This window comes from Lipotes vexillifer, unplaced genomic scaffold (assembly GCF_000442215.2).
Source record: "Lipotes vexillifer unplaced genomic scaffold, Lipotes_vexillifer_v1.1 scaffold426, whole genome shotgun sequence".
NCBI classification, from domain to species: Eukaryota; Metazoa; Chordata; class Mammalia; order Artiodactyla; family Lipotidae; genus Lipotes; species Lipotes vexillifer.
The window spans coordinates 3353289-3368193 of record NW_006779491.1 but is presented as its reverse complement, the minus strand read 5'-3'; the positions used below and the strand labels follow the sequence as shown (position 1 = coordinate 3368193).

Sequence of the window (14905 nt, the reverse complement as noted above, 5' to 3'; positions counted from 1 at the left end):
CACACACACACACACACACACACACACACACACACACACACACACACACACACACACACACACCCATGGGACATTCTAAGGAGGTGACTGCCTTGGGTACCGGCAGACAGGCCTAAGCAGAGATGGAAGGACAGCATTCAGGGCAGCACCCAGGACGCAGGAGGGTGCTGCAGCCCATACCCAGGGCAATGGAACTGGTGAGAACCTGCCTCTGCCCCTTACTGGCTGGATCAGCCTGGCTGAGGGATCCCACAGCCCTGTTGCTCAGGCTGCTCAGCTATGAAATGGGGACAAGTATAGCATCTTCCTCACAAAGTGCTCAGGGCAGTGCTTGCTACTGCTTTATCATTGTTATCATCTCCACAACCTCAGAAAAACAGAGCTTGGGGGCTCAAGTGTCAGACGGAGTCACCAGAGTTGAAAATGTCAGGAGGCTGCTTGGGGCCTTTCACTCAATTTCACAGCATTTATTCTGTGATGGGCCTAGAACACATAAAGAAGGACAAGACAGGGTTCCCACCCCTGCAAAGGGTTGTGTCTGAGAGAGAGGCCAGGGAGCCTCGGACAGGGTGATTAGTCTTCACATGGGCCTGGGCGTGAACTCCGGCTCTACCACGAGCAAGCTGTGAACCTCTGAGCCTCAGGCTTCTCATCTACAAGGCTGGCATAATTCTACAATGTGTCTAGACTAACCGGGGAGTAAGGACTAAGGGAGTGAATGAGTTAAGTGCTCAGGGCACGCTATCGAGCTGGATGGCTACAGAGAAATCGGCTACAATGCGCTCAGGGCTCTGCTTCGAAAACCCACAGAGCTGGCAAACAAAAAGACTATGCAGGGGAAGGGAGAGAGGAGGGGCCATTTGGGTGGGATATTAAAGGATCCGGAAGAAACCGTCTTGGCAGAAGAGGACAGGCATTCCAGGCGGACGGAAGGGCACCAGCAAAGGCACAGAGGTGGAAAAGGACTGGCCATTTGGGAAGGGGTGCTGCTGGGAGAGGCGGGAATGAGGATGAGAATGGAGATTGCAGATGATTGCGGATGGTCTCTAGCCGAGCAGAGGTTTTATTTTTCATTCTGCAGGCATGACGGGAAGTTACCGGTGGGTGTGGAAGAAGGGCAGATGGAGGAGTCTCCTGCCCCCGGCCACCCAGGCCGCCTTCCTTCGCCTTCGCCTTCAGCCCCCGCCCCCCCTGCTTGCACTTCCTGTCAGTCAGGCCAGCCTCCCAGGAGGCGGAGGCCGCAGAGGGGCCTGATGGCCTCAGACTCAAAATCCACACTTTTCTCTGCTCACTCCCCTACCAGCACGTCCTGGCTCTGTGACCTTAGGCAAGTGATCTGTGCTTTAGTTGCTTATCAGTGAAGAGTAGCACTGAGAAGATGGGGTGATAAAGGGATCAGAGTCAAAAGAACTAACACTTGGCTCAGTGCCCCGCAAATCTGCAAGGCACAAAATGTCTAACAAAGTGCAGAATCTCCCCTAGCCCCTTCCTCTTTTTCACCCCCTAAGACAAGCCATCAGAGTTAAAGGTCGCTCTGGCTAACTGTGCAAGGCAGCACGGGTCCTGACAGTAGCACACACGGGGCTCACACAGGTTTAGGAATCTGTGGAAACGGCCTCGGTCTAGAGGTTCAGTCACCCTTCAATACCTGCTCACCTGTCGGCCAGCCCCGTGCTCACAGGTCCCAGCACTTGCCTTCGGGCTCTTCCAAGCATGGGGAGCCTTCCCTCCTCATCCCTCAATCATACCACAGAAAGTTCTCAAAGGACAATGCCGCCAGTCCCTCACCTCCGAGGCACATCTACTGTAGTCTGTCCCCCTCTCATTCTCCAGAATTCTGCCCCAGACCTCACCGCCCTTCCCCCTGTTGCCAGCCCGCTCCTTCCACCCCACAGACTGGGCAGGCCCATCTCCCTGTTCAGGGGGGTCAATGGAGCGGCCAGCAGGCTTGAGCCCGTGTTCCCTCCTGGGAGGCACACAGAGGAAAGGACTCTTTTCCCATAAGGGCACCCTCCAGGTGCCTGTGCCCCCTCAGGAGAGCGGCCTCCACCCCAGTGAAGTCACCCAAGGCCCAGAATTTATGCCATTGAGGATTCTACCCCTTTCTCTACTCTTTTAGGTTTCTGCCTTTAATAGTTTTTGCCATATTAAAAGGTCTGTTTATTTTATTCATCTCAATTATTAATAAGAGTAATTATCTTCATATTTTAGCTAGAGTCCTTTAATCAATCTTTGTCACTTTTACTTTAAAGAAATCTCATTTTTTTTTTTTTTTTTGCGCAGGCCTCTCACTGTTATGGCCTCTCCCGTTGCGGAGCACAGGCTCCGGACGCGCAGGCTCAGCGGCCATGGCTCACGGGCCCAGCCACTCCGTGGCACGTGGGACCTTCCCGGACCGGGGCACGATCCCGCGTCCCCTGCATCGGCAGGCGGACTCTCAACCACTGCGCCACCAGGGAAGCCTAATCCTACTGTAACTTTTTAAATGTCCCCTTCTGCCACTTTAATGACCATAATTTAGTTTGCTGTACCCTGTTATAAGTGTTTGTTGGATTTGGTTTTCATTTTTTATTGTAATTTTAACAGCCTTATTGAGATATAATTCATATGCCACACGATTCACCTGTTTAAACTATACAAGTCAGTGGTCTTTTAGCATATTCACAGGTATGTGCACCCATCACAAGTCAGTTCTAGAATATTTTCATCACCTCAAACCCTTTAGCTATCACCCCTCTGTGCCTCCAGCCCAGCCCTAAGCACTCACTAATCTACTGTCTTATTCTGGACTCACCCCTAAATGGAATCCCATACTCATGGCCTTTTGTGATTGGTTTCTTTCTCCATTGAATGATCATGGCATCCTGGCTGAAAAGTCAGTTGACCACAGATGTGTGGGCTTTTTTCTGGGCTCTCAATTCTATTCCATCAGTCTCTAATTCTATCCCTGTGCCAGTACCATGCTGTCTGGATTACTGTTGCTTTGTAGTAAGTTTTGAAATTACAATGTGTGAGCCCTCTTACTGGATTCTTCTTTTTCAGGATTGTTTTCGCTTTCTACGTACCCTCTAATTCCGTATGAATTTTAGAATGAGTTTATCGATTTCCACAAAGAAATCAGCTGGGATTCTTACAGGAATTGCGTGGAATCTGAAGATCAGTTTGGGGAGTACTGACATCTTAACAATGTTGTCTTCTGACCTGTGAACGGGATATTTTCCCACTTACTTAGATCTTAAGTTTCTGTCAATATTTTGTAGTTTTCAGAGCACATGCTTTGTACTTGTTTTGTTGAATTTATTCCTAAGTATTTTATTCTTTTTGATACTATTGTGAACAGAACTGTTTTCTTAATTTCATTTTCGGACTGTTCATTACAAGGGTAAAGAAATATAACTGATTTTTGTATATTGATCTTGTCCTGCAATCCTGTTGAACTTGTTTTTTTATTTTTGAAAAGTCACAGGGCAGCAGCTTGGGGGAAGAGTCCACACCATAAACAGGGAGGTATAGACACTAGAACTACCCCATCCTCTTCACAGCTGGACTCACCTTGCCACTGAACCTGGGAAACCCGCTAAATGCCTGTCTCAGTCATTAGCCCCAGGGAGCCCGACTTCTGTCAACTGCTTCTGACTGTGATCCTTTTCCGAGGGATTACAAAGTTAACTTCTATTTCTCTTCCCTTCTGTTCTCAGCACAACTTAATAAACACAGAATGACTGCTAAACACTGGAAGAAAATAATCCAAATTTGAAAAACACATCAGTTCAGGTGACTGTTTTCGTTACCAAGATATTTTTGCCTTTTGCAAAACAGATCACTGCAGCTTTCTGTAACACATTTGAAATATGCTGAAATCCAAACTCTTTGTTTATGTCCTTTGAGAAACACTCATATATATCCAGGCGCACCTGTAAATTTACATGAAGCAATAATCATCTTTATTATTTAAGTCTTGTCTACTCCATAACAGCTTGAAGGGAAGGTTATATGTTAATTTTGCAAACTGGGAAGACACAGCTCAAGGCAAGAAAAGACTAAAAAGCTTTGCACTCATCCCTTTGTCTCCTCCTGCTCGAGGAAAGTCACTGGAGGGGCACCTAATTAAATTAAATTGGCTGAACATTTACTTAGCACCTACTCTGTTTCCAGCAGACAATGCACAGACATTAAGGACAAAAAGTATGTGAGGGGTGCGGCCACCACCCTCAAGGAGGGTGGCTTAGTTGGGAAAAAGTCACACAGATAAATAGCTGAGACACAGCGTGGCAGGCCTGTCCATGAGCCTAAAGAGCTGAGAGGTGGTGACAAGACCACGCGGGGATGAGATGAGCCTCCTGAACAGTCAGAAATGGGCTCATTGCGCGTGTGCGTGACAATCTACAAGTGCTGGCCGCCATCTCATCGTCTTAGGTATTTGCCCTCTTAATCTCACCACTGACATCCTTAGTACCCAGTCTGAGTCGTGCTGCTCCTTCTTCCCAGCACTGGGCCTCCAGAAAACTAGGACCACTCATGGTGTGATGAGGACACACCTTCAAGGGTTAGGCAGACAACATACCCGGACTGAGGCCAGCTGCGGGTTAAACAGCAGCTGAATGAATGGGGAAGGTGGGTTCCCTCAACAGAGGGTGGCACACACACCTCTCTGCCTCACCAACTGCTATTAAAGAAATGCAGTTTAATGTTGCCTAGTTTTATTCCTACAGGGAAGTTGAAAGGCTGACTTTGTAGGTGAAATTTCTGACTTTTAAATGCCATCAACTACAATCAGAACACCATGAGGCCAACAAAATACACTACCAGATGTGGCCCAAAGGCCCTGCTCTGTGTACACTGTCGCCTGTAAGCTCCACAACACTCTGGAAAGATATATTATTCCACATAATCCTGATGAGGAAACTGAGGCAGAGAGAGGTCAAAACTTGCCGAAGGACTCCCCAACAGGAAATGACGGGACAAGAATTCTAACCCAGGCTGTCTTACATCAAAAGTCCATTCAGGTGTGACAGTCTCAAGGGGCTAGTTTGAATTTCCAAGGACCTCAAGCCGTGGAGAAGCCCAGCAAAAAAAGTTACTTAAGGCTATTTCTTTCTTAATTTCTCTTTACTCTTAAAAAATTACTCATCTGCTTATTTTTATTTTTATTTTTTGCAGTACGCGGGCCTCTCACTATTGTGGTCTCTCCCGGTGCGGAGCAACAGGCTCTGGACGCGCAGGCTCAGCGGCCTTGGCTCACGGGTCCAGCCGCTCCGCGGCATGTAGGATCTTCCCGGATCGGAGCACGAACCCGTGTCCCCTGCATCGGCAGGCGGACTCTCAACCACTGCGCCACCAGGGAAACCCGACATCTGCTTATTTTTAATGCCTTTCTTTCAACAGGTCAGGAAATAAAAATGCTTATTAGATCCACAGGTCATGATATTTTAAGCATTCAGATAATCATATTTCCAAGTCAAATGTTAGGTGGGAATCCCCAGCACACCTCTCAGTTCCTGAAGCCTTTTCTTCCCTGCCTCAGGACCCAGCAGAACTTCCTGGTTTCCTGTCTACTTCAAGGCTGATGCTCTCCATCCCTTCCCCTGAGGAACTCCAGTCATTCAACCAGTCACACATCTACTCAGCACTTATGACACTCAAAGATGAAGTCTGCTCTTGGGGGGCTTTCCTACCTCCAGGGGCTCCTGCCTTTTATACATCTGTTGTGTGGTAATATCTGCGTGCTACCATCTCCTCCACAAGACTTAGACACAGGTAAGTCAGGCAGGGTGGGCAGTGATTCCATTAACTAAATGAGGAAGTAAAGGAAGAGACACAGCTCCCTCAGACTGGCAGCTCGGTCACTCAGCAAGCATAGCACCGCCCTCCTGCAGGCACCAAGCCAAGTGTTGGGGACGCCGTGGTCTGTCCTCATCCAGCAAACATTCTCTGGAGCTGTTAGTGAGTCCAGTCTCCACAGGTTACTTGCTATGCCCACATAGTCAAGCACACAGGCCTTAAGTTTTTTAAAATTACACAACTTTTAGTTTTACCTGGCGTTAATAACTTTTTTCCACTTGCTTGGTTTTCTCTGTACCCATATCGAATTCACACTCAGACTCTCTGCTAGCATACAAATTTCCCTTCACATATTCACAGGCACTAAGCAACTGATCCTTTGCATGGACTTCCGTCCCCCACCCCCCGGCGTCTGTCATCATGATTTCCCTTCATCATCTCTCCAGGGTTTCCATTGTCCCCCCTCTTCCTGGGCCCCATGCTTTCCTGTCTCTTGGCTTAGCCTGTTATTTGATGGTGTACATCCTCCTGTGGCTTCCTAAAAGGGAACTTGGGAGATCAGAGATGAATTGTTTCCAATCCGCATGTATGAAAATGTGTGAGGTCCTTATTCTCACACCTCATTGACTGGAAGATTCCAGGGTGAAAGTCCATCCCCTTCAGAAAGTTGATGGTGTTGCTCCAAGCTCTCTAGCTTCCATTACTACTGGGAAGTCTGATGTCTCCTCTCTGGAGGCTCTTCAATCCCCAGACTTCTGAAGTCTCAGGCTGTTGGATCCTGGTGTGGGTTTCTTTATGTTCATCATGCTAGACATCTGTGCTAGGTCTTTTGATCTAGAACTTAACATCCTTCAGATCTGGGAAAATTCCATGTCATTTCCCGTCATCTCCTCCTTTCTACTCCCCTGCACACACACTCCCTCCCCTTACTGTGAACTTTAACTCCTACTGTGTGGACATTGGATCTTTTAGACTCAGTTTCTTATTTTCAACTTAAAACTCTCCTATGTCCATCCCTTTTGAGTTTCTGTTCTTTACAGGAGATTTTCTCAACTTTATCTCACTATCTTTCCTTCCACCAAATCTTTTATTGCAATAGTCATATTTCTTTTATTTCCAAGAGCTCTTTTTTATTTTCTGCACGTCCCTCCTTTATAGCCTCTTGCTCTGGTTTCATGATGCAATATCTTCCTTCTCTCTCCTTTCCTTTTCTTCTGCTCCTCATTTTGTTTCTATTTCCTAAGTTAGTTTCTCTTACATTCATGTTAGAGTTCTCAAATGCTTGGTGAAGTGTTAAAATGCTGGAGATTCCCTGGTGGCGCAGTGGTTGAGAGTCCGCCTGCTGATGCAGGGGACACGGGTTCGTGCCCCTGTGCGGGAGGATCTCACATGCCGCAGAGCGGCTGGGCCCGTGAGCCATGGCCGCTGAGCCTGCGCTCCGCAACGGGAGAGGCCACAACGGTGAGAGGCCCGCGTACCACCAAAAAAAAAAAGTTAAAATGCTTCATTAAGATACTGCTGTACATTAAAAGTCCTGTGTTTTGCAGGGTCAGGAAGAGAAAGGGAGAGGCTGCCATTGTGTGGGCTTCCATGAAGGGTGAGCAGGCAGAGGCGGGCTAATTTGCTAGGAATCCCCTAAATTTCAGGAACTAGAAGACTTTTCTCTTGGACTGGTCAGTTTCTGCAGAAAAGAAGCCTCCAGCCTCTGGCTTTAGGGACTGTAAGCCTGGCAGCCAGCGTTTTAGGAGCCACAGGGGGAAAGGCAGCGAAGACTCCTACCTCACTGTGTATAGAGATTATCTCATACTGCCTGTTATCAGCACTGTACCCTGTCCCCAGCTGCATCTCATGTCTGAGAGTCTCAAAAGCCTCCAGTGCATCTTCTCTTGAGGTTAAGTCCAAGGAATGAGGAATCACTGGAGGTACTAATGAGGAAAGACTGCTAAGCCACAAAGTCCAGACCTCTGTCTTTGTGGTAAAGGGCTCATTGCCTGGTTATGCCAAGTAGGGGAGGGGACGTGGGGGGTGCAATGGCTCTTCACAGACTATAAACCAATCCTCTTGTCTCTAGCCCCATCCAGACTGGTGCTTTCAGAGGTCCCTGGTTTATTTCAGGTTTGAGGTGCCCACTCTTGGCTACTGCCCCACACAAGCATTCAGCTTTCCCAGTCTGCTCGGTCAGTTACCGTTTAGACATCTGCCTTTGAGCACAAAAATGTAGACAACTCTCCCTGCTGTCACTTCCTGTCCTATTCTCTTTGGACTTGCAGGTTTATTCCTTTTATAGCCTATTATCACTAGGAAGGAGTTGGAAGAGTGCAGAAAACCACATCTATTCCTTCTGTCATCTTTTACTGAAAGCTCTAACCCTAAGATTTTGAAACAACTTTGGTTAATCAGGAGGAGTTAAACAGCATGGGCTAAAAATCAAGAAGTGAGAAAAAAAAAGGACTAAGGAAGGTTTTTAAAGTTTCATAGTCTATTGTCCCTAGTTTAACTTTCTTAGAAAGTTCAAATCCCACCTCCACCACTTCCTGATTGCTTAACCTCATATAAGTTACTTAGCATCTCTTAACTTTAATCTTCTTACCTGTAAAATGGTAATAATACCACCTACTTTGCAGGGCTAGAAAATGCAATCATGCAACACACAGATCAGGTACTTAAAAAATACTGGCTTAGCATAAGAAGGAAAAGATAAATTTCGGTTTCTGGACCCCAGGAATGGGAGATGTTGGAGGGACATCCATATAGAGATGTTTGCTGGGAGTCAGAATGGGTTTCATTCAGCAAACGTTTCCTGAGCGCTTTTTATATAGAAGGTCCTGGGCCAGGCGCTGAATAGAGTGGAAAAAATAACGTGAAATCATCCTACCTCAGGGCAGAACGTGGTAAGAGGGACAGGCTGGCACTTAGAGGGGAAAAGTGAAAACTGTCCGTGCAGCCCAGGCAGGAGCCAAGCCTGCCTTTACCTTTCTTGGTCTTGCAAGGTCCACGTTCAGGGTGGATCTCCTGTAAGGGAAGAGGCACCACCTTGGCCAGCCCCGCGTTCAGCATGTACTGGTACAGGCGCTTAAATGTCCTCTCGCACAGCCCCTGCAAAATTGAAACGCTGCTGTTAGGTAGAGCAAGGTGTTTGAAACTATTGGAGGGTCATGTACACGAACAAGCGGGGACCTGAGTTAACTGATGATCTTGAATGAGGAATCACTGGAGGCACTAATGAGAAAATACTGCCAAGCTACCTTGTCCAGGGAACAAAACGAGTCTCCAGCAGCATATAAACCATCCATTTGATTATGAGTGGGGAAAGAGATTTCCCTAAAAGGATCCTGAAAGGATGCACCTGAAAGGGGTGAGAATGAGGCAGATGGGGGCAGCACTAGAAGATTTTCACTGTATACCGTTTCATCTTGTTTTGATTTTTTTAAACAAGTAAGTGTATTATTAATTATTAATAGATATATACACATGTACACACACCTCTCACAGGCAGTGGAAGAGAAAAAATTAAATTTAAGACCTTTAAAAAAATTTAGTCTATCTGTGAAGTTACAACAAAATGAGGATGAGTACATCCACCCCATCACTCATATTTCTGCGAGGAGGCAACACAACCATAATGACCCAAAGTGCTCCTAACTATTGAGGTTACCAATGAGCAGCCTCCAGTGCAGGCCGTGTTTTTTCATCTACACGTTTTCTTTGAAAAAAGTAATTTACGGGGCTTCCCTGGTGGCATAGTGGTTGAGAGTCCGCCTGCCGATGCAGGGGACATGGGTTTGTGCCCCGGTCCAGGAGGATCCCACATGCCACGGAGCGGCTGGGCCCGTGAGCCACGGCCGCTGAGCCTGCGCGTCCGGAGCCTGTGTTCCGCAACGGGAGAGGCCACAGCAGTGAGAGGCCCGTGTACCGCAAAAAAAAAAAAAAGTAATTTACTTGCCAACATTGAAAAGTGAGAGAGTTCATTTTAAAAAAAACAGATTCTGGCTTCTCTTGAAAAACAGGATCTGGCAACAAATCCTAGGCCTGCGGTTCCTCCCAGCATCAGCCAGAGGGAGGTGAGGACCAGCTGCTCCCTCCAGACAGGCACGCCCAACCCGGACGCCCTGGCCTTCTCTGCCCATCAGACCCCTTACATGGTGAGGCCGAAGGTCAGTTCCTGTTTACCACCATTTTTGTGCTGCTTTTCTCTCATGATAGTTAAGAGGAAAGTTGAATAATTCTTGAATCCACACTGATATAAAAAATTTTTTTTTTTTTTTGCCCACACCACGGGGCTTGCAGGATCTCAGTTCCCCAACCAGGGATTGAACCCGGGCCACAGCAGTGAAAGCGCTGAATCCTAACCACTAAACCACCAGAGAACTCCCTCAAAAAATTATTTTACACTTGGCCTGTTTCACTAATCCATACCACTCTCCTGGCCACTACTAGCATTTGATTTTGCCACCACTGGAACAGCCAGGCAGGTTACCACCTGAACAGCAAGACGCAATCGCGACTAAGAGTGGTGCATGGCACCTCCCAGGTTTCCTCTTACACTCTGGTGTGGAGAGAGGCAGCATATGTCTGAGGGATGCTGCCACCACCCACGTACGTGTGGTCACCTCTAGAAGGAACCAGTACGCTAACTGCTAGGCAGCAGAACATATTGTTATCAAAGAAATACAGACAACTCACATACGGCTCACTTAACCCGCTGGCTGGTAAATGGCACCTCTTGTTAATCCAGCTGTGCCCCCAGCGTCGTGGAAAGACCCTATGGAAACGCATCCATCGAACCCTAGCCCTCAACATATGGCCCTGAGCCCTGGAACATCCTATGGGGGGCTGCCATCGAGGACTCACATAATCTGCCCAGAGGGTGGATGACATACATAGTCCTTCCCGTACGGGGGGCCTACCGTTGAGGACTCGCACAACCTGCCCAGTTAAAGAAAGTGGCCTTCCCCACTCCCCCCAAAAGACAGAATCCATATTCACGGTGTCCACCTCATCCAGAGGTTAATTATTCACTAAATCCTGCTCAGCCTTCTCTGACCCCTATTTCCAGCTGCTGACTAAACATCACCAAGTCAAAGTCCCAGAAGATCTTCATACTCAATAAATCCTAAAATCTAATTTGTCATGTGCCTCGATCTCAGGCAAACTCACTCCTCTTTCTGAACTCTGTACTTTCACTGTACATTCATTCAACAAATCTGGGCTCAGCGTCTCCGTGGGCCAGGCCGTCCTCATGGTGGGGGGTTGGCAGGCACGATCCCTGCCCTCAGGTACCCGCCCTCCAGCTCTGGTCCACCCCAGGGAGGGGTTGCCACTCAAGCTAGACAACAGACTCCTCCTTCGTTGCTCCCCACACATGACACCCACACCCTGGCTTCAGTCACTCACCAAGTCCTGCTAGTGCCACCCCCCAAACATCACCAACAATTCAAGGCATCACCCACCCTACCTGAGGCCACAAGCACCCACCTCCCCGCCCTGCCTCCAATCCCCTCCCCATCCATCAGTTCATCTCCCCAACACTCAAACTGCAGTTCACCAGGCTAAAGGCTGAAACCCAAGTCCTCAGCCTGGCACTTGAGACCTTCTTTATCTGGCTCCAACTTTCCTTTCCAGCCACGTCTCTTACTACTCCCGCCGGGGACGCTGCCGCCTGGCTGCCTCCCGTGTCACTGCCAACCTCGGAAACACCCCGTCACCTCCCACAGCTCCACGCCTTTGCTCCAGCCCATCTCTGCCTGAATGATGGTCTCTCCTCTGCCAGATGATGCTGACTTCATCTTCAAAGCCCAGCTCAACTGGAACTGGCTCTACAAAGCTTTTCCCATCTCTCCTTTCACGCAACTCAAACACATCCTTCCAAGGAGCGGTCTGGCCTGAGTGTGTGGTCACACGTCAGCCCCTCCGATTAGACTGCTCTGCGGCAGTGTAAGACCGTCATCCTCGTTAATTTTTGCCACGGTGGTGCGAAACACAGTTCTGACTCCAAATCGATACTCACTAAAGTATTTGTTGAATGAATAAATAAACAGTGTCCTGTATCAGTCAAATCTTGTCACTTAGATCGTCCACAGCGTTGACCTAAGACTGCTCAGTTTCTCTACCCTTGAGTGACTCAGCAGGGCAGAGGGTTTCGATCTTCAGCGTCTGCATGGGCTGGACGAACTATATAAAGAACCAAGTGGGCAGATACTTCTTTGAGCTTTTGTAGGCGTTTCCTTCATCTTGACCAGGGCCTCTCAGGAAGAGGCCTTATCAGTCTACCTTTCATTCCCCACTTTTGACAGACACTCAGATACTGAGAAATATTTCTCTCCTCCTGAACAGCAGTGCTCATAGTGACAAATGGCACTGCCTGCGTGTCTGAGAGGTGACAGGAGGGAAGGGGCCTGGGGTGGGTGGCCAGCACACAGCCAGCTCCAGATAACTGCTATCACAAGAGACCACGGGCCCAGGCTGGCCAGAGCCTCTGATATTTCCAGGGAAGCTGGTAACCGAGATTTTGAGGCAAAATCTCAATTTTTAAAAGATGCTAGGTCAAGGTTCTTTTTAACAATGTGCAGACTGAATCTGACCCACAAGCTTTGGTTTATAACCTCTGCTTTAAAGAGACTTGGGCATACAGTGCATTTAGCAAGAGGGGAGAGAGCCCTTCCCTCAGCACAGTGAAATCAGAGAGCAGAGCCCCCCCGGGGGGCAGCACAAGGTGAGGAGCAAGAAGGATCTACCTGGAGTCTACAGCCTGGAGTCTACAACCAGACTCCAAGCCATGCTCCTTTGGGGACGAATTACTATCACCCCTAAATCTTGACTTCAAATCCTACTGTTTCACCTACAGGGCAGTCTTACTTTCCTCCCGTTTCCAGTGTTGGCTCTTTCCTAACTTCTACGGAAGAGGGCTCAAATCAGACCGGAAGCAGCATCACCCCTGTGCTTTCTTCCTCCCACTCTTACTTCATCACTGTCTCTGTTCCTGGACCCAAAGATGAAGCAGGTCCATAACTGCTTTTCTCCCTGTTGTCTCTCCTCCTTCTCAGTAGTCACTCTGTTATTTCAGCATAAAACCACTGGGAACAAAATTACAAGCTTGATTACGAAAGTAAATCTAAACGCTCAGATTCACCATTCCACAGGAACTTTTATAGCAGGACTTGGCGCAAATCCCTGGGGAAAACTGGAGGCCACCCAAGAGCAGGAAGGACTTAAAGACTGAGCCCTTTTTCATTCTGTAAAGCAAAGTTCTGCTTGTTTCATGGCTATGTTAACAGAGAAGAGCCAGTTTTGACTCCATGTTGATGTTTGACTTTAACCTTTGCTTTTCGTTGCTTTTGTTATTATAACCATACATAACGACCTGCCTCAGGGAACCCTGCCCCTCTGCCTGAAAGTTGAACTAAAGTGCCTTTGTTCAGCTCACAGGGAGACAATCTAACCCTGCCCACCTGTGAATGGCTGAAGAAAAGAAGAAATTAACATATCCCCTCCCTGATGCTGGCCAAGCCAGGCAAAACTAATGGCCATTTTACTTTACTTCCTCATCTCCTACCCCGCTCTGTTCTATAAAAAAAAACTGGCATCCAGACCCAGACAGGATGGTTTGTGGGGACCCCAGTCCGCATCTTCTCGGTCTGCCGACTTTCCGAATAAAGTCATTATCCCTTGCCTTGACACCTCGTCTCCCGATTTACTGGCCTGTTGTGCGGCGGGCAGAATGGGCTTGGACTCGGTAACAGCTAGGGGTGGTCAAGCCCACGACAGGGTTTTCAACTGCAGTGCAATGAAATCTACACTTGACAATGCTCCCCACTGCGTTACAAACAGATCCAGCCCCCCACACGGGCAGGGGCAGCTCACCAGTTCCTCCCTCAGCTTTCCCAATGTCTCTGTCCGGTTACTCCGTGTGCTCAGCACAGCTGAGAGCTTCTCCATAAGGATGTCGTATTTGCTCCTCCTGTGAGAAATATAAAACACTTCATTTTTTTCCAGACCTATTGCTAAAGACTGCCTGTTTTTTAAAGATGACAAGATTTAAATGACAACATATCAAACTACAGAACCTTGTGGTCTTAGGTCTCAGAGAACATCCAGCCCGACTCCTTGTCCCTTACAGCTGGAAAGACTGGGGCTCTGAGTGGTTCAGTCTCACGGCCACGGTCACCGCACTAGTGGCAGTGTACAGACTAGCCTCCGTGGCTAAAAGTGTCACGAAATGATTCTTTAAAATGCCTTACATCTTTTGATCATACTGATAAATGGAATACTGCCTGCCATATCAGTAAACAAAGGATGTCACAGTCATCAGCAATTGCAGCCCTCCAAGGTGAGCCAGTGAGCCCTGAGGAAACTCAGGAAAGAATACCTGCCATCTAGCAGCCATCAGACTGCAGCCACTCCCCATGGTGGGCCCTGAGGAATCTCAGGATGTGAAAACACAGGATACTGGCCCCAAATAGCTGAGGTACATATCAAAGGAATGATTTCAGTGAGCCCAGACTCTTGCACCTTGCCATACACAGAAATGCGGTAAATTCCTTAACTTGGTTTTCTTTAACAATTATCTTTTGATGTTCAGATTACCTGCCCTGGGCTTGAAGTCCTAAAAATTCCCACCGAATAAAACAGAACTCTCAACTTTTAGACTGTGAATATTTTTTGAGTTGACAATACCTTAAAGTTTAGGAAGCACCAACATATTTCCTTATAAATCACTTGGTAAGAAAGGAGGAATTATTTCATAAAGAAGTTAAGCTTTTCTAAAATTCAGGCATAAAATGCGAACCCAGGTCTGCTTCCTGGAAATACAGTGCCCTCTGCAGTAATCAGGACACCTCTCTGATTCTGAAGCCCTGGTTTCTCTCACTTTGCTGGCCTGAATGACTTTCCCTTCCTTTGCATTTTTATTGTGAAGTGGATGTCATAATAAATGCTTACAAGCTAATGGACGCCAAAGGAAGCTATTAAAGGAACCAAGGGCTACCCTTGCTGTGGGTGGGTGGGTGGGTGGGGTGTTGGAGGAGGGGCTGAGAGGAAGGTATTGTCATGCAGGTGGGGAAGGTGAACTTGGCTTTAACTGCCCACAGGTTTAGCAGGAGGGAGGGCATATATATGGGATCCAGAG

The 14905-nt window shown here is 47.9% G+C and overlaps 1 protein-coding gene across 1 annotated transcript in view; it reads right to left on the bottom strand.

Moving 5' to 3' along the window:
* GTF3C1 (general transcription factor IIIC subunit 1) overlaps positions 1-14905 on the bottom strand; it is a 74649-nt gene that overhangs the window by 53004 nt on the left and 6740 nt on the right. The window contains exons 5-6 of the mRNA XM_007452820.1: positions 13642-13738; positions 8754-8877 (exon numbers count right to left, since the gene is read on the bottom strand). Coding sequence (XP_007452882.1) covers positions 8754-8877; positions 13642-13738 — 221 coding nt within the window. The remainder of the gene's footprint in view (positions 1-8753; positions 8878-13641; positions 13739-14905) is intronic.